The sequence below is a fragment of the Genypterus blacodes genome, unplaced genomic scaffold (assembly GCF_046128005.1).
Source record: "Genypterus blacodes isolate CSIRO-AG114 ecotype Tasmania unplaced genomic scaffold, CSIRO-AGI_Gbla_v1 ptg000054l_1, whole genome shotgun sequence".
NCBI classification, from domain to species: Eukaryota; Metazoa; Chordata; class Actinopteri; order Ophidiiformes; family Ophidiidae; genus Genypterus; species Genypterus blacodes.
Window position 1 is genome coordinate 1,623,681 of NW_027466866.1, and position 19,116 is coordinate 1,642,796.

The window sequence follows — 19,116 nt, forward strand, 5'->3', positions numbered from 1 at the left end:
AAAAAAACATTTGTATCATGGTATTAGTTTACTAATTTGAGGGATTAATGAATTTACATCAACACGCAATAAATAATGAGAGCAGAAAACACAAAAAGAAAAGAATCAACAAAATATCGTGCAATATTAAATCTGTCCTGCAATCCAAAATACCTGGTGAAGAATAAAGAAGGTTGAGGACCTGTTTTTATTTTGTTATTAAGAGTGTGGATTTAAAAAGAATAATCTACAACCGATTGGTCTAACAGTGACCGCTCACACTTGTCCCATATGTATTCATCTTAAATTACGTAATGTATTTGATCATACATTTTAATATTAGGCTTACACAAAATACTGAAAGATAAACCCACAACCATATAAGCCACGCTATTTATTTATGCCGTGGCAAGGAGTAATGTTTCTCGTTCCAACGCACTATTAACTCGTAAAAGCACGTTATTTCTTTCAACACAAGATGTGACCTCTCAAAAATTATGAAAAAGAGCTGAAGGGAATTCTATATTTATTTTGAATAACTAAAAACATCGAACACAGGAAGTTGCATTCTGGCAACTTGAGCGTTGATGTGAACTTTCTGCCGGACTTCAGCAGTGATTTTACTACTTTGTCCGTCTGCAGGTAGGACATCGATTCAAATTTCAATGCCGTTTATTACAGCCACACATTTTCCCAACAGCGATGCGTGGACATACACAGATTCAGGCGACTTATTTATTAACTAACGGAGCTTATTACTGTGTACCGCTTGTCCAAATGTAAACAAACAAACAAACAGAGAAGAGCGTAATGACATTTCTGTGTGAAGGATTGGCAATGACCCGTCAAGCTAAACATGAAAACAGGAGCGTAGACAGAAACGGATCCATGCATTTTACTTCAGTAACTGTTTCACGACTGGTTGCGAGATGTGCAGGAAAATCTCCACCCAACTGCTGAAGAAAAGAGAGAGAGAGAGAGAGAGAGAGAGAGAGAGAGAAAGAGAGAAAAAGAGAGAAAGAGAGAAAAAGAGAAATGTCTGAATTGTTCACTGGATATACAGTTTATATTCTTGTTAGGAATGCATTATTGTTGAGTGTAACATTTGCTGAATACTGAAATTCAGCATTGGCCCAGACTTGTGTAATGTGAAATTTGTGTGGCAGGGTTTCCTGTGTTACACAGAGAGGCTTGCAGCTTGTTGTGTCAGAGCAGCGGCTCACAATGTCACTGTGGCTGATTTAACTGAAAGGATCATGCAGGATGTTGTGATATTTTCTTTTCTTTTTTACCCTAAATGCCTTCTTTTCCTGCAGCAAAGATGAGTAAGTCAAGTGCCAAACCCAATCTCAGCCACTCTCAGGTGTCTGAGATGGTCATGAGGCTCTACAAACTGACGGCGTCAGTAATTCGCGATCTGCCCAGCTATGATGACCAGAACTTCCACTTAACAGTCACTGAGGGTGGTGACTACATCCTGAAGATCATGAATACAGAAGTCAGTAAGAATCTTGCTCTGATTCAGGTGCAGACACACACCATGACCATCCTTCACCAGCATGGGTTTCCTGTCCAAACAGTCCTGCCCACCACCACAGGACAACTCATGAGCCTTGAAGACATTGGTAGGAGCCTGATTAAACAGTCATGCTAAGGTTTGAGGGGTGAACAGACTGATTCAGTTAAAATGGCTAATTTGAATAAAGTTGAAAGAAACTGATCAAATAGGCCAGTGCATTGCTTTATCAATTACTTTAAAGGCAGTTTTCCCTCCAACACACAGAGCGAGAACAGCCTCCATGGTCAAGAAAATTGCCACATGACGTGTCACTCACTCACACACGCACGCACGCACGCACGCACGCACTTCACATAAACAGGTATATCAGAGGAGGATGTGCAGGCAAAGACATGTCTCTAATGTAATAATGTCTCTACTGTTTGCAGACTGTGGGTTTGGCTGTCAGAAGTACCTGGTGCGGCTGTTGACTTATTTACCTGGAATCACCATTTCCAAGGTCCCTTACTCACCACAGTTACTTTATGAAACTGGCAAGACAGCAGCCAAGATGGTCAAAGTCCTTCAAGAGGTAAAAGAGTCAAATCACAGAGGAACATTCGCAGTTTTATGAATATATTATAAATTCAGCAAATTAATGTTGCTGCCCTTAGAATAGTCTACAGAATATCAATAATATGCAAGTTGAATGAACTCAATGACTAAGTCACTAACTAGTGTATCTACATAGGAATATACAAAGAGTTATTGAGTGACGATGAACTGCAAGAGAACAGAAACCAAAGCAAACAGCAGGACACCTGGGGGGAGAGGATGAATACATTGGAATTATACAATAACATTTTCAGATTTTTTTTAAAGTGCATTTAGGAGATTTTCTTAATAGAATTCTAATACAAAGATACATTTCTAGACAAAAATATATGGATGAAAATGATCACAGCAGTTTGTTTTTGCATTTAATAGCCTGTTTTCTTCATTGTAGAATCTGTTCTTATGGTTGTAAAACCCGGAAGTCCCGCCCTTTGGTCCAACGACAGAGCCAATGGGAACGGGCAAAGGCCGGTAGAATGTTTCCATTTTTGGCAACTTGAAAATATTGTTATTGTTTTGTAGTTGAAATGATCTCGTTTATCTGACTCCATAAGATAAAATATTAGTTTGCTATTGATAATTTAGTCTCAAATCGGTTGATTCTGTACATAGATACGCCAATTGTCTGTTACGAATAAGAAGTTTTGGTTTCGGATCATTCTATCAGTGCGGGAATTCGGGATGCATTTAGTATTGATTCTACGCTCTTATTTACTTTAGGATGATGTTATTTGTTCGAACCGAGAATACTTCCATCTCTAAAGATTTGCTTACTGGCCAGGTTACTAATTCCCTAATGCGTTCCGGTGAAGTTTTGGGTTGCGAGGAGCTGAATAGCAGAATATCCTTCTAAATTTGTCGACGGGCTTCGTCCCCGTTACGTCGGACACAAGTGTGTCTAGTAAGTGATATTCGTCATACCCTTGAACTAGCTCAGAGGCTTCAACTAAACGTGGTCAATAAGCCTTATGTTGTACTTGCCACGGACGCGTGTTTTCTAAGGTATTCTTTTCCTTTGAACTCAGAGACGTAATTCCACAGTTGTCTTCAAAACGTGTTTTAAAAACATATTCTTATTAATCCAGAGGCTGTTCATGCGTATTTTGGTGAGTTCTATTTCTCAGATCCCTTTCTCACCAAGTCGGAGGCGTGGTGCGCGTAAAGTTCTCCAAACATAATTTAGCTGAATGTTTCCTACTCAGTAACCTCTTTTCGCCCTATTGAGTAAAGCAAGCCGAAAAGTCTCTACCAGTTGAAATAACGCGGACACGCAAGTATCTCTGAAAAGCCGAAGTCATAACACAAACGGTAAAACCGAGATAAATCAAAGTTGAACAATCATCAATTTATTTAACATTGAAACGTTTTGAAAGTCTCCGAATGAAAGAAATATCACTAGTCATTAACAGTTGAATTCCCAGCACAAAGTATATCAGAATCTAAATATACCTTTTGTCTATGTTAAAAAGCAATGAGCAGTTAACGCAATATTACTACACTGGACAACCTTTAACGGACGAACCCAGAATTATCTAACGAACGGCTGTACATGGGACGCACAGCACATGCGGGTCTCCGGCTAACGGATCAACCTTAAAATGTTCAACGCGCGGCTGTACGTGGGACGCACAGCACATGCGGGAACCCCCTCTACGGGAAAGAACCTTGAATGTTTAACGCACGGCTGTACGTGGGACGCACAGCACATGCGGGTCTCCGGCTAATGGATCAACCTTAGAATGTCTAACGCATGGCCGTACGTAGGATGCACAGCACATGCGGGTCTCCGGCTAACGGATCAACCTTAAAATGTTTAACGCACGGCTGTACGTGGGACGCACAGCACATGCGGGTCTCCGGCTAACGGATCAACCTTAGAATGTCTAACGCATGGCCGTACGTAGGACGCACAGCACATGCGGGTCTTCCTCTACAGCAGGGGTATTCAACTAAAATTTGAAGAGGTCCAGTTAGAGAAAATCTTCTCAGGCAAAGGTCCGGAACATGATAATGTCTAACTTGCGTTATGATTTTGATATATACAGAAGTAGCCTAGTAGTTGTATCAACGTCTGTAATCAACAATGGACTGTCAAATCAAGGAAAGTACAAGTTGAAAACATTTCAACAAAATTTATTGTTAACATTGAACTGACTTTAAATGTAAATATAAGAAGGGCTGCATTTAAAAATTAAATAGAGAAAATAAATAAAATAGCTAAAATAAAGTGCTTAATTTCAGAAAAAAATTAAAAGTAGCAGCAGCTTGACTTGCATCTCAACGTAACAGTCTCAACCAATTTTACAACGGATAGAAACACGAATCTCAAAACATCTTAAAAATTTTACAGTTCATCTTTCTTCCTTCCACTTCCCCATTTTCTGTTGTTCAGTGGGAGAATTGGACTCTAGCTTGTCCTGCCAAGATTTTAAATCTGGGCTTGATTGGTGTCAGGGCCATTCTCATGCACATGTGCAGGTGCTCATTGGTGAGCCTGGAACGATATTTAGTTTTAATAATGTTCATTGTTGAGAAAGCTGCCTCACAGCTGTATGTGGAGCCAAACATGGTCAAGATGAACAGTGCTACTTTCCTCAGCCCTGGGAAAGCTGTATCAGAGACCATTTGGAGCCAGAAAGTGGCAGGGTCAGTTTTTCCAAACTGCTCTTTCAGGGTCACATCTGCTTGGAGATCAATCAGTACCTTCCGGAAAAGCCAACATTTGCCCACTTGAAGTGCTGTGTGACTTCTTTTGAGAACCCTCTGACATCGGTGATGAGATATGGGTTCTGAATGAACATGGTGAGCTGCTGTCCAAAGCTGAAGCTGTCAAAACGTTTGCTGAAGTTTTCAATCAGCTTATCAACAAAGTCAACAAAAGAAGACACATCTCTCTGTCCCTGGACCTGTTCCTGCACTGCTGGGAAGTGTGCACAGTCTCCCTGTAGGTCTTCTTTGAACACCTCAAGTTTCATCTGAAAGGAGCGGACAGCTGTCATCAGTTCACAAATTGAATTGTCCTTGCCTTGTAGCTTCAAATTCAGTTCATTCAGGTGTGAAGTGATATCTACCAAAAAGGCCACATTATCCATCTTTTTTTCACAATTTAAAAAGAGAGAAAGGTGTGTTGCTTTCTGACTTCTCAGCTTTGCCAAGAAAGCCGCTAATTCCCTTCTAATGGACCAAAATCGCTCCAAAACCCTGCCTTTGCTGAGCCATCTCACATTGTTGTGAAGCAAAAGATCATCAGCGTTTGCATCAACTTCTCTGAGGAATTCCCTGAGCATGCGATGCTGACAAGAAGAGGATGCCCTGAGAAAATTTATCATTTTCATCATTGTGTTCATCACCTCAGCATGCTCATCTGGCAGGGTGGAGCATAGGACAGATTGATGAATTATGCAATGGTAAGAGATTAGCTCAGGATTGTCCTCTTTCATTTTGCCACAGCTCCTTTCTCCCTCCCCATCATGGCAAGGGCTCCATCTGTGGTTATTGAAGCCACTTGGTTTGGCTCTATTCCTCGCTTTGTTAACATCTCCTTAATGGCCAGGTCTTCTCCTCTTGTACTGGTCTGAAGGGAACTTACACCTAACAGGTCTTCACAGAACTCTTTCTTGTCTTTGTTGAAGAATCTTGCATAAACTAACAGCTGAGCATTGTCAGACACATCAGTGGACTCATCTACAGCCAAGCCTACACAAGGCGTCTTATGAATGGCTTCATCCAGCTGGGCTAGCACATCCTGGGCTAATATTTCACTTTTCTTTGTGGCTGATGATGCTGACATAGGTATTTGCTTAATTTTGTCACAAAGCTCTTCTTTTTGTTTACCCTCAAGTAATGTTTCTGCTACTGCACTCATTGACAACACCTCCATCTGTAAAGGGCTTTTTGTGTTGACCTAAAATCCAAGAAAGTCTGAAGGAACATTCATGAGCACGTTGTTGGGCAGTGAATGAATGGGTTAAGATCCTGGTGGACTGATCTTATTGGGCTCTGAGACTGCTAATTTTCTGGGACCTCAGTTCAGACTTGGTTGGGTATGATTGTTCAAAAGCTTTGTGCTTTGTCTCATAATGGCGTTTCACATTGCCACTTTTAATAAGTGCCACGGTCTCTGAGCATATGAAACACATTGGTTTTGTGCTCGCGACGGGAAGAATAAACATGTATACTTCGGTCCATTCCATGTTGAAAGCTCTGTTTTCGCCGTCAACTTTTCTCTTCTTAGAAAGCGCCATTGTTATTGTACCTCTTCTGACTCCCACTCACTTGCCTGTCTGTCTTCTCTCGCTGTAACGTTACTTTTCTCGCCTGTCACTCGCCTTTCACCTCTTTCCTCTGTCTGCACTGAGAGTCGCAATGTTTATCTTTTTGAATGTACAGATCTGATCGGTTGAGTAGCATCACGTGGGTGGCTTAACTCGTACGCGATTGGTTTGTAAATTTCCTGGTCCACGATTGGCCGAGTGCATCAGGTGGGTGGCTTAACTTGCACGCGATTGGTTAGTAAATGTCCTGGTCCGTCTATTCCAGTGCCGTTAACTAAAGTCTAGAAAAGCTGTGCCGCTTAAAATAGAAGCGCCCCGTCAAAATTAAAAATAATTTAATAATTTGTTGACTATAGGTCCGGGTCCGTATGGGATAGCGTCTGGGTCCGGATCCGGACCGCGGTCCGCCTGTAAGTGACCCAGGCTCTACAGGGAAGAACCTAGATTTGTCTGCTTCTCTGCCTTAAGGAGCTATGTGTCCTGTCCTGAGTGCTGCTGTCTGCAAATATGTTACAAAACAACTATACAATACAATCTGCATTTCTATAGTAGTCACACATGTAAAATGAAGAGACCTCAGACAGGTCGTCACCAATTGATGGGGGTGTGTGTGGTGTGTGAGTGACGCAGTCTATGTGTAGTGAGTGAGTGAGTGAGTGAGTGCGTGTGTGTGTGTGTGTGTGCGTGAGACAGACAGAGCCCTTGATGGGCGAAGTGTTTACCGTCTTTGTCTCGAAGTTCAGGTAGTTATTCTCCACTTCTAGTCATATGTATGTTCCTTGGGCCTTCCCTGGTGAGTCTACTGAGTGTTGTTTATTTGGCTCAGACGATTTGGAGCCAGTATCTTGAGTGTGAATGTAACCTTATGTTGACCATACAATTCTTATATTTACAATAAATAGATTATATTTTATATCTTACATGGTGGTTCTTATAGTGTTGACTTTAGTCATCTTCTTTTTCCTATTTTCCTCCATTTTCTGTTATTGCCTTCCCTTCTTAACAACATTGTCTTGACCAGATGGAACACCCTGAACTCAGCGTGCTGCAGAGAGATGAATACAAGTGGGGGTTGTCGAATGTTCCCATGCTAGAAGAGTTCATCTACTTAATGGATGGAGACCCTATCCAGGAGGTTGTGAAGTCATTCAAGGGTACAAAACCTCTGTGGTCCCTGCACGCACCAGTTTCCGCAATAGTGAGTGGGACGTTTCCACACTACAAGTTCTCCTACACACTGTAAGTTGAAGGCACAAAAACATTCAGAACTGTTGTCCACCAGCAAAAGGCAGCAAAGGCTGAGTTGAGCATGTTTGTTATTATTCCACAATGGTCTGGTTTCTATCCATACATGTGAATCCCTTTTTTCCTAGGCATTAATCATGGGGACCTCAATGACCTCAATGTGCTTGTACAACCTGATGAGAATGATGGCTACACCATTTCTGGCATTCTTGACTTTGGGGGCATGAGCAGTGGACACTGCATCTATGATTTAGCTATCACTATCATGCACCTCATGATTGAACACCCTAAACCCATAGAGGTGGGTGGACCTGTCCTAGCAGGCTGGGAGAGTGTCCTCCCTCTCAAAGAGGCAGAGAGACACGCCCTTTATCTGCTGGTGCTCTCACGCTTCTGCCAGGCATTGGTTTATACACGGTACAGTGTCTTACTGCATCCAGAAAATGAAGAGTATCTGATGATAACATCCAAGAGAGGCTTCCACATACTCCGTCACCTGTGGGAGCTGGGACAGACGCAGGTAGAGAGGGTGTGGTTTCACAGTGCTGCTCAATACTGTGACAGGAAGTGATGATTGGTGTGTTATGATTTTCATTACCTGGAGACCTTCAATAAAGTATTCTAAAATGAATTCAGAGGATGTTCTAAATATAACAAATCAAGTCAGTAAATTCATATGAGACATAAACAGGAAAAAAACATTTGTATCATGGTATTAGTTTACTAATTTGAGGGATTAATGATAGAATTTACATCAACAAGCAAGAATTAATGACAGTAGAAAACAAAAAAAGAAAAGGATCAGCAACATTTTGTGCAATATTGAATTTGTCCTGCAATTCAAAATACCTGGTGAAGAATAAAGAAGGTTGAGAATGGAGAACTAAGGCATTTTTAGTTCATCAGCTCTCAAAAATTGACCTGTTTTTAATCTTTAATTAAGAATGTGGATTTAAAAAGAATAATCTACAACCGATGGGTCTAACAGTGACCGCTCACACTTGTCCCATATGTATTCATCTTAAATTACGTAATGTATTTGATCTTACATATTAATTTTAGATTTACACAAAATACTGAAAGATAAACCCACAACCATATAAGCCACGCTATTTATTTATGCCGTGGCCAGGACTTGTGTTTCCCGTTCCCACGCACTATTAACTCTTAGTTGCACGTCATTTCTTTAAACACAAGATTTGACCTCTCAATAATGATGAAACAGAGAAGCGAAATCTACATTTATTTTGAAAAAATAAAAACATCGGACACCGGAAGTTGCGTTCTGGCAACTTGAGCCTGGACGTGAACTTTCTGCTGGACTTCAGCAGTGATTTTACTACGTTGTTCGTCTGCAGGTAGGACAGCGATTCAAATGTCAGTGCCGTTTATTACAGCCAAACATTTTCCCAACAGCGATGCGTGGACATTCACGGATTCGGGACACTTATTTATCAACTAACGGAGCTTATTACTGTGTTCCGCTTGTCCAAATGTAAACAAAGAAACAGAGAGGAGCGCAATATTTATTTCCTACTGCAGGATTGGCAATTAGACACCAAGCTAACCATGAAAACAGGAGTGTAGACAGAAACGGATCTATGCATTTTAATTCTGTAACTGTTTCTCGACTGGTTGCCAGATGTGCAGGAAAATCTCCACCCAGCTGCTGAAGAACAGAGAGAGAGAGAAATGTCTGAGTTGTTCCCTGCCTCAGGATATACAGTTTGTATTCTTGTTAGGAATGCATGATTGCTGAGTGTAAAATTTGCTGAATGCTAAAATTCAACATTCGCCCAGACTAGTGTCATGTGACAATTTTGGGCTAAAGAAAGAGAGAGAGAGAGTATGTGTAAGGCAGGATTTCCTGTGTTACTCAGAGAGGTTTGTAATTGTAAGGATCATGCAAGATGCTGTGATATATATATTTTTTCTTTTACCCTAAATGCCTTTTCCTGCAGCACAGATGAATAAGTCAAGTGCCAAACCCGATCTCAGCCACTCTCAGGTGTCTGAGATGGTCATGAGGCTCTACAAGCTGACTCCGTCAGTAATTCGCAATTTGCCCAGCTATGATGACCAGAACTTCCACTTAACAGTCACTGAGGGTGGTGACTACATCCTGAAGATCATGAATACAGAAGACAGTAAGAATCCTGCTCTGATTCAGGTGCAGACACACACCATGACCATCCTTCACCAGCATGGACTTCCTGCCCAAACAGTCCTGCCCACCACCACAGGACAACTCATGAGCCTTGAAGACATTGGTAGGAACCTGATCAAACATTGCTTATTTGCATAAAGTTAAAGGAAACTGATCAAGTAGGCCAGCACATACTTGACTGATGCACGATGACTTTGAAGGCAGTTTTCCCTCCAACACAAAGAGTGACAACAGCCTCTTGGGTCAAGGCCAGAAGGTGTGGAAAACTTACCACATGACATGTGATGTGGGGTAATTATCCTTTGATTTATTGCTGCTTATCAGTTCCAGGTTGTGTTGGAATGCAGATAACACGAAAGCAAGAAGTAGCCTCACGCACGCACGCACGCACGCACGCACGCACGCACGCACGCACGCACGCACGCACGCACGCACGCACGCACGCACGCACACAGGCTTTACATATACAGGTATATAAGAGGAGGATGTGCAGGCAAAGACATGTCTCTAATGTAATAATGTCTCTACTGTTTGCAGACTGTGGGTTTGGCTGTCAGAAGTACCTGGTGCGGCTGTTGACTTATTTACCTGGAATCACCATTTCCAAGGTCCCTTACTCACCACAGTTACTTTATGAAACTGGCAAGACAGCAGCCAAGATGGTCAAAGTCCTTCAAGAGGTAAAAGAGTCAAATCACAGAGCGACATTTTACAATACTTAAAATTAAGATACATTTGTAGACGAATTGAATTGAATGCTTTTTACTTTTAATGGCCTGTTTTCATCATTTAAGAATATGTTCTTTGTTTATATGTTGTTGACTTATCATCTTCTTTTCCCTTCTTTTCTCCATTTTCTGTTTCCTTCCTTCCTTCTCCTTCCTAACAACATTGTTTGGACCAGATGGAACACCCTGAACTCAGCCTGCTGCAGAGAGATGAATTCAAGTGGAGTTTGTTGAATGTTCCCATGCTAGAAGAGTACATCTACGTAATGGATGGAGACCCTATCCAGGAGGTTGTGAAGTCTGTCATTCAAGGGTACAAAACCTCTGTGGTCCCTGCACGCACCAGTTTCCGCAAGAGTGAGTGTGATGTTTCTACACTACTATTCTTCCTCCATACCTTCATGTTGAGTTTTGATACTTCCAGGCACAAAAGCATTCAGTACTGTTGTCCACCAGGAATGGGCAGCAAAGGCTAGACTGAGCATGTATGCTCTTATTCCACAATGGTCTGGTTTCTATTAATACATGTGAATCCCTTTTTTTCTTAGGTATTAATCATGGGGACCTCAACGACCTCAATGTGCTTGTCCAACCTGATGAGAATGATGGCTTCAAAATTTCTGGCATCCTTGACTTTGGGGACATGAGCAGTGGGCACTGTGTCTATGATTTAGCTATCACTATCATGTACCTGATGATTGAACACCCTAAACCCATAGAAGTGGGTGGACCTGTCCTAGCAGGCTGGGAGAGTGTCCTTCCGCTGAACGAGGCAGAGAGACACGCCCTTTATCTGCTGGTGCTCTCACGCTTCTGCCAATCATTGGTTTATGCACGGTACAGTGTCTTACTGCATCCAGAAAATGAAGAGTATCTGATGATAACATCCAAGAGAGGCTTCCACATACTCCGTCACCTGTGGGAGCTGGGACAGACGCAGGTAGAGAGGGTGTGGTTTCAGAGTGCGGATCAATACTGTGTCAGGAAGTGAGCAATATGTTATGAGTTACGTCGAATCATAAAACAATGGACGGCCAATCAGAAGCCGTCCAAGTCTTAATGGACATTTGGCGCTTCCTGTTGTGGCTCTCTCTCATTGCTTTGCTGTGGCTACTCTGTTGTGAGTTTGATGAGTGTTGCTCAGTTTGATGTACATTATTCAGTCAGTCTGCCACCTTTCTGTTTGTGTGGGTCGGGAATTGCAGCAGTTAAGAGGCCCTATTCATTTCCTACATGTGGCAAATGATTGTTGTCTAGACTCTAGAGTCTAGACAGACCAATCCAGGAGTGATTCTAGCATATGTATTTCTTCTGCACCTTACACCTTTTGCAGACATTTTCCTAATCAAGAATAAAGAAAATCAGGATTCCAAAATATTTTTGGGAAGAGCTGATGATATGGGCCAAATTATTTCAAGAAGACTAAGAACAGTCATGTCATTTGTTCTCCCTTCTATTTTGGGCTACACACACACATCTTCCAAACCTCTCTACCAATATGCAAATCTTCAATGGCTCTTTTCCTCTCTAACATCTTAAGTTTGAAAATGAATCCAACTCTGAAGTTTCTAGCAAATGTGGGTTAACGTGGAATATATCATTACTTTAGAGATATAAAAGTCAAAGTAATTGTTTATAGTAAAACTGCTTTTATTTATTGTGTCTGCATTCATGTCAATTTATTTCCTTCATTTGATTGTTTTAATATTTAAATAGGTGAATGGTGATATGTAGATATGCAAGTTTTGATCATGCAGCGTTTCCTAACTGTCAAAATTTAAATAACAAACATTTACAAAGGACTTAAATAGTCAGGCACCAAAAACCAGTTTCTCTCACTTACCCTGGGGTGAAAGCAAAAGAAACAGCCAAGACATTCCTCTGAGCTAAGGATTTCTGTTCTCGGTTCATGTTCTTTCTCAGTTTTAGTTTTCAAGAGAGAGAGAGAGCGAGAGAGAGACCACCAGCTGTTCCGTGATCCGGCTTTAAGGACCACATCGCTTCAACAATACAGGTTTTGAGATTAACTAATGAGTTGGTGTCACTCAGCTCTGATTAATAAGAAATTCTGACGGTTTGATTATGTCAGAACCGCATTCAGGTATTTTTAATTCTTTTCCATCATTCACGCTTACTAATATAACATTTTTACCTGCCTTAAATTCCATGTCACTTCATACGTTGATGTAACGACACCATTTCATTTTGCATTCATTCAGTTGCTAGTCTACTTGCCTTGTCATAAACATTCATTTATTAGTAATGGTTTGTATGTGTACATTTAAGGGTCAATGTGACACTACTGATATGAGATAATTCTTAAATTTTAATTAATTTAAATTTGAAATATTTGACCCTAAATGCCTTGTGCAGTGTTGTTTCTTTGTTTTCTGATGTTATGTGCTTTTCCTGCAGCACAGATGAATAAGACAAGTGCCAAACCCGATCTCAGCCACTCTCAGGTGTCTGAGATGGTCATGAGGCTCTACAAGCTGACTCCGTCAGTAATTCGCGATTTGCCCAGCTACTATGACCAGAACTTCCACTTAACAGTCACTGAGGGTGGTGACTACATCCTGAAGATCATGAATACAGAAGACAGTAAGAATCCTGCTCTGATTCAGGTGCAGACTCACGCCATCACCATCCTTCACCAGCATGGGTTTCCTGTCCAAACAGTCCTGCCCACCACCACAGGACAACTCCTGAGCCTTGAAGACATTGGTAGGAGCCTGATTAAACAGTCATGTTAAGGTTTGAGGGGTGAAAAGACTTGATTCAGTTAAATGGCTAATTTTAACATTAATAAAGTTGAAAGAAACCAGTGGCTTTTCTTTTTTTTAAGCCAGTGGATTGCTTTATTGATGCAGAATTATTACCCCTCATACACACACAGCGAGAACAGCCTACTTGGCCAAGAAACTAACCACATAATGTGTCCCACGCACGCACGCACGCACGCACGCACGCACGCACGCACGCACGCACGCACGCACGCACGCACGCACGCACGCACGCACGCACGCACAGGCTTTACATAAATAGGTAAATAAGAGGAGGATGTGCAGGCAAAGAACATGTCTCTCATGTGAATAATGTCTCTACTGTTTGCAGAATGTGGGTTTGGCTGTCAGAAGTACCTGGTGCGGCTGTTGACTTATTTACCTGGAATCACCATTTCCAAGGTCCCTTACTCCCCACAGTTACTCTATGAAACTGGCAAGACAGCAGCCAAGATGATCAAAGTCCTTCAAGAGGTAAAAGAGTCAAATCACAGAGGAACATTTGCAGTTTTTTGAATATATCATAAATTCAGCAAATTAATTTTGCTGCCCTTAGAATAGTCTACAGAATATCAATAATATGCAAGTCAAATGAACTAAATAACTAGTGTATCTACATAGGAATATACAAAGAGTTATTTAGTGATGATGAACTGCAAGAGAACAGAATCCAAAGCAAACAGCAGGACACCTGGGAGGAGAGGATGAATACATTGGAATTATACAATAACATTTTTAAAAGGACATTTAGGAGATTTTCTATATAGAAAATTAATACAAAGATACATTTCTAGACATTGAAATGTATGGATGAAAATGATCACAGCAGTTACCTTTGTTTTTGCATTTAATTGCCTGTTTCATCATTGAAGAATCTGTTCTTATGGTGGTTCATATGGTGTTGACTTAAATCATCTTCTTTTTCTTTTTTCCTAACAACATTGTTTAGTCCAGTTGGAACACCCTGAACTCAGCGTGCTGCAGAGAGATGAATTCAAGTGGAGTTTGTTGAATGTTCCCATGCTAGAAGAGTACATCTATGTAATGAATGGAGACCCTATCCAGGAGGTTGTGAAGTCTGTCATTCAAGGGTACAAAACCTCTGTGGTCCCTGCACGCGCTAGTTTTCGCAAGAGTGAGTGTGATGTTTCCACACTACAAGTTCTCCTACATACTGTTACTTGAGGGCACAAAAGCATTCAGAACTGTTGTCCACCAGCAAAGGGCAGCAAAGGCTAAGTTGAGCATGTTTGTTATTATTCCACAATGGTCTGGTTTCTATTAATACATGTAAATCCCTTTTTCTTAGGCATTAATCATGGGGACCTCAATGACCTCAATGTGCTTGTCCAACCTGATGAGAATGATGGCTACAAAATTTCTGGCATCCTTGACTTTGGGGACATGAGCAGTGGACACTGCATCTATGATTTAGCTATCACTGTCATGCACCTGATGATTGAACACCCTAAACCCATAGAGGTGGGTGGACCTGTCCTAGCAGGCTGGGAGAGTGTCCTCCCTCTCAAAGAGGCAGAGAGACACGCCCTTTATCTGCTGGTGCTCTCACGCTTCTGCCAGGCATTGGTTTATACACGGTACAGTGTCTTACTGCATCCAGAAAATGAAGAGTATCTGATGATAACATCCAAGAGAGGCTTCCACATACTCCGTCACCTGTGGGAGCTGGGACAGACGCAGGTAGAGAGGGTGTGGTTTCACAGTGCTGCTCAATACTGTGACAGGAAGTGATGATTGGTGTGTTATGATTTTCATTACCTGGAGACCTTCAATAAAGTATTCTAAAATGAATTCAGAGGATGTTCTAAATATAACAAATCAAGTCAGTAAATTCATATGAGACATAAACAGGAAAAAAACATTTGTATCATGGTATTAGTTTACTAATTTGAGGGATTAATGATAGAATTTACATCAACAAGCAAGAATTAATGACAGTAGAAAACAAAAAAAGAAAAGGATCAGCAACATTTTGTGCAATATTGAATTTGTCCTGCAATTCAAAATACCTGGTGAAGAATAAAGAAGGTTGAGAATGGAGAACTAAGGCATTTTTAGTTCATCAGCTCTCAAAAATTGACCTGTTTTTAATCTTTAATTAAGAATGTGGATTTAAAAAGAATAATCTACAACCGATGGGTCTAACAGTGACCGCTCACACTTGTCCCATATGTATTCATCTTAAATTACGTAATGTATTTGATCTTACATATTAATTTTAGATTTACACAAAATACTGAAAGATAAACCCACAACCATATAAGCCACGCTATTTATTTATGCCGTGGCCAGGACTTGTGTTTCCCGTTCCCACGCACTATTAACTCTTAGTTGCACGTCATTTCTTTAAACACAAGATTTGACCTCTCAATAATGATGAAACAGAGAAGCGAAATCTACATTTATTTTGAAAAAATAAAAACATCGGACACCGGAAGTTGCGTTCTGGCAACTTGAGCCTGGACGTGAACTTTCTGCTGGACTTCAGCAGTGATTTTACTACGTTGTTCGTCTGCAGGTAGGACAGCGATTCAAATGTCAGTGCCGTTTATTACAGCCAAACATTTTCCCAACAGCGATGCGTGGACATTCACGGATTCGGGACACTTATTTATCAACTAACGGAGCTTATTACTGTGTTCCGCTTGTCCAAATGTAAACAAAGAAACAGAGAGGAGCGCAATATTTATTTCCTACTGCAGGATTGGCAATTAGACACCAAGCTAACCATGAAAACAGGAGTGTAGACGGAAACGGATCTATGCATTTTAATTCAGTAACTGTTTCCCGACTGGTTGCCAGATGTGCAGGAAAATCCCCACCCAGCTGCTGAAGAACAGAGAGAGAGAGAAATGTCTGAGTTGTTCCCTGCCTCAGGATATACAGTTTGTATTCTTGTTAGGAATGCATGATTGCTGAGTGTAAAATTTGCGGAATGCTAAAATTCAACATTCGCCCAGACTAGTGTCATGTGACAATTTTGGGCTAAAGAAAGAGAGAGAGAGAGTATGTGTAAGGCAGGATTTCCTGTGTTACTGGAAAGAGGTTTGCAGCTTGTTGTGTCGTAGCAGCTGCTCACAATGTCACTGTGGCTGATCTAACTGAAAGGATCATGCAAGATGCTGTGATATATATATATTTATACGCACGCAAGCACGCACGCACGCAGGCAGGCAGGCAGGCAGGCAGGCAGGCACGCACGCACGCACGCACGCAGGCTTTACATAAATAGGTAAATAAGAGGAGGATGTGCAGGCAAAGAACATGTCTCTCATGTGAATAATGTCTACTGTTTGCAGACTGTGGGTTTGGCTGTCAGAAGTACCTGGTGCGGCTGTTGACTTATTTACCTGGAATCACCATTTCCAAGGTCCCTTACTCCCCACAGTTACTCTATGAAACTGGCAAGACAGCAGCCAAGATAGTCAAAGTCCTTCAAGAGGTAAAAGAGTCAAATCACAGAGGAACATTTGCAGTTTTATGAATATATCATAAATTCAGCAAATTAATTTTGCTGCCCTTAGAATAGTCTACAGAATATCAATAATATGCAAGTCAAATGAACTAAATAACTAGTGTATCTACATAGGAATATACAAAGAGTTATTTAGTGATGATGAACTGCAAGAGAACAGAAACCAAAGCAAACAGCAGGACACCTGGGAGGAGAGGATGAATACATTGGAATTATACAATAACATTTTCAAAAGGGCATTTAGGAGATTTTCTAAATAGAAAATTAATACAAAGATACATTTCTAGACATTGAAATGTATGGATGAAAATGATCACAGCAGTTACCTTTGTTTTTGCATTTAATTGCCTGTTTCATCATTGAAGAATCTGTTCTTATGGTGGTTCATATGGTGTTGACTTAAATCATCTTCTTTTTCTTTTTTCCTAACAACATTGTTTAGTCCAGTTGGAACACCCTGAACTCAGCGTGCTGCAGAGAGATGAATTCAAGTGGAGTTTGTTGAATGTTCCCATGCTAGAAGAGTACATCTATGTAATGAATGGAGACCCTATCCAGGAGGTTGTGAAGTCTGTCATTCAAGGGTACAAAACCTCTGTGGTCCCTGCACGCGCTAGTTTTCGCAAGAGTGAGTGTGATGTTTCCACACTACAAGTTCTCCTACATACTGTTACTTGAGGGCAAAAAAGCATTCAGAACTGTTGTCCACCAGCAAAGGGCAGCAAAGGCTAAGTTGAGCATGTTTGTTATTATTCCACAATGGTCTGGTTTCTATTAATACATGTAAATCCCTTTTTCTTAGGCATTAATCATGGGGACCTCAACGACCTCAATGTGCTTGTCCAACCTGATGAGAATGATGGCTAAAAAATTTCTGGCATCCTTGACTTTGGGGGCATGAGCAGTGGGCACTGTATCTATGATTTAGCTATCACTATCATGTACCTGATGATTGAACACCCTAAGCCCATAGAGGTGGGTGGACCTGTCCTAGCAGGCAGGGAGAGTGTCCTTCCGCTGAACAAGGCAGAGAGACACGCCCTTTATCTGCTGGTGCTCTCACGCTTCTGCCAGTCATTTGTTTATGCACGGTACAGTGTCTTACTGCAGCCAGAAAATGAAGAGTATCTGATGATAACATCCAAGAGAGGCTTCTACATACTCCGTCACCTGTGGGAGCTGGGACACACGCAGGTAGAGAGGGTGTGGTTTCAGAGTTCTGATCAATACTGTGACAGAAAGTGAGCGGTGTGTAATGATTTACCTAGAATCATAACACATTCTAGCCAGAACCACACCCACCATCAGCCAATCCACCAGGTGGCCAATCAGAAGTTGTCCAGTCTTTATGTTTTTGAGTACTGCTCAATACCGTGGTGAGCATTGTGTTACAAGTTACCTGGAACTATGCAATTAAATAAATGAATTGCAAAAATGAAAACCCTATGACATCATTGCACTTTCAGTCTACTTGTACTCTACCTCAGGGTCTATGTATAAAGTTTAACAACAATAGTAGTGATAATACAACCTTCCTTCCTTCTCTCTTTCTCTCTCCCTCCTCTTTCACCGCTTTCTATATAAAAAATTATCTCCAAAATATCCTACAACTGTACTTGCAATGTCATGTCATGACAAAGTTTGCTTCAATAAAAACAAATTGCAAAAACAAATAAAAAAATGAATGGAGTTGATGTTTGATGATTATAAATAATCTTTATATAAAAGACATCAACAGGGAAAAATATAATCATTCAATTCAAGAATAAAACCACAACCATATTACACACATGATTGGTCTCGACCTCAAAGGGTGATCTGCAGATCAACCCGCACTAGTCTTAGATGTCTTGTTGACGCACACATACATTACATAACAGATTGTTACAAGTTAATACAATAACTGCGATATCTTTAGGAAGCGTTTTACCTTAGCACAACATATCTTTCCTTTACCCCAATCAGGTTTACTTAACTAATGACTGAGTTTTGCCTCATGAGTACCATTGATTGCACTTTGTCTGAAGTGAACACTGTCAGTGAACACAGTAATATGGTGTGTGTGAATAAACCATTACTGTCAAACAGGTTTTGTGTTTTGTTGCTCAAGGTAAATGCTTCAATGCGTCAGATTCCACTGATGAAATCTTACTCATCATGGGAATTCTAGTTTAAAAACCTGTTAAGTTTCATTGCATACATACATTGCTTAGTAAAACTTGACAAACTAGAAACGAACAAACCAAGCAAACGTCTTTTAGACAAGTATCACATAATCACAGTACCTCCTACAATTTTTCTTTATGCCATTTTCTGTCTTTTACTTACCTG

The 19,116-nt window shown here is 40.9% G+C and overlaps 2 protein-coding genes and 2 pseudogenes across 6 annotated transcripts; all 4 read left to right on the forward strand.

Annotated features, from left to right (window-relative positions):
- Positions 1 to 1,165: 1,165 nt before the first annotated feature.
- On the forward strand, positions 1,166 to 8,485 carry LOC143001556 (hydroxylysine kinase-like; annotated as a pseudogene).
- A 407-nt stretch (positions 8,486 to 8,892) lies between these two features.
- On the forward strand, positions 8,893 to 11,881 carry LOC143001651 (hydroxylysine kinase-like). Of its 4 annotated transcripts, none has more exons than XM_076151366.1 (5): positions 8,893 to 8,969; positions 9,573 to 9,881; positions 10,316 to 10,458; positions 10,683 to 10,863; positions 11,055 to 11,881. In XM_076151366.1, exons 2-5 carry the CDS (start codon positions 9,578 to 9,580, stop codon positions 11,495 to 11,497), a joined length of 1,071 nt encoding a protein of 356 aa, XP_076007481.1. In that variant the 5' UTR covers positions 8,893 to 8,969; positions 9,573 to 9,577; the 3' UTR covers positions 11,498 to 11,881. The 4 variants fall into 4 exon arrangements, with proteins under 4 accessions (XP_076007481.1, XP_076007483.1, XP_076007480.1 ...); XM_076151368.1 differs by having other exon boundaries at positions 8,897 to 8,969; positions 9,578 to 9,881; XM_076151365.1 differs by lacking the exon at positions 8,893 to 8,969 and having other exon boundaries at positions 9,534 to 9,881.
- A 156-nt stretch (positions 11,882 to 12,037) lies between these two features.
- Positions 12,038 to 15,327, forward strand: LOC143001650 (hydroxylysine kinase-like). 2 transcript variants are annotated; one of them, XM_076151364.1, is made up of 5 exons: positions 12,038 to 12,520; positions 12,922 to 13,230; positions 13,621 to 13,763; positions 14,244 to 14,424; positions 14,599 to 15,327. In XM_076151364.1, exons 2-5 carry the CDS (start codon positions 12,927 to 12,929, stop codon positions 15,039 to 15,041), a joined length of 1,071 nt encoding a protein of 356 aa, XP_076007479.1. In that variant the 5' UTR covers positions 12,038 to 12,520; positions 12,922 to 12,926; the 3' UTR covers positions 15,042 to 15,327. The 2 variants fall into 2 exon arrangements, with proteins under 2 accessions (XP_076007479.1, XP_076007478.1); XM_076151363.1 differs by having other exon boundaries at positions 12,038 to 13,230.
- Positions 15,328 to 16,557: 1,230 nt separating this feature from the next.
- On the forward strand, positions 16,558 to 18,383 carry LOC143001583 (hydroxylysine kinase-like; annotated as a pseudogene).
- The last annotated feature ends 733 nt before the right edge of the window (positions 18,384 to 19,116 follow it).

What these genes read in the sequence shown, in the direction of transcription:
- LOC143001651 (XM_076151365.1), top strand. Translation starts at nt 9,557, where the DNA reads ATGCCTTTTCCTGCAGCACAGATGAATAAGTCAAGTGCCAAACCCGAT. An exon ending in CATGAGCCTTGAAGACATTG is followed by an intron (nt 9,882 to 10,315) that starts GTAGGAACCTGA and finishes TACTGTTTGCAG; the next exon opens with ACTGTGGGTTTGGCTGTCAG. An exon ending in TGGTCAAAGTCCTTCAAGAG is followed by an intron (nt 10,459 to 10,682) that starts GTAAAAGAGTCA and finishes TGTTTGGACCAG; the next exon opens with ATGGAACACCCTGAACTCAG.
- LOC143001650 (XM_076151363.1), top strand. Translation starts at nt 12,867, where the DNA reads ATGCCTTGTGCAGTGTTGTTTCTTTGTTTTCTGATGTTATGTGCTTTT. An exon ending in CCTGAGCCTTGAAGACATTG is followed by an intron (nt 13,231 to 13,620) that starts GTAGGAGCCTGA and finishes TACTGTTTGCAG; the next exon opens with AATGTGGGTTTGGCTGTCAG. An exon ending in ACGCGCTAGTTTTCGCAAGA is followed by an intron (nt 14,425 to 14,598) that starts GTGAGTGTGATG and finishes CCTTTTTCTTAG; the next exon opens with GCATTAATCATGGGGACCTC.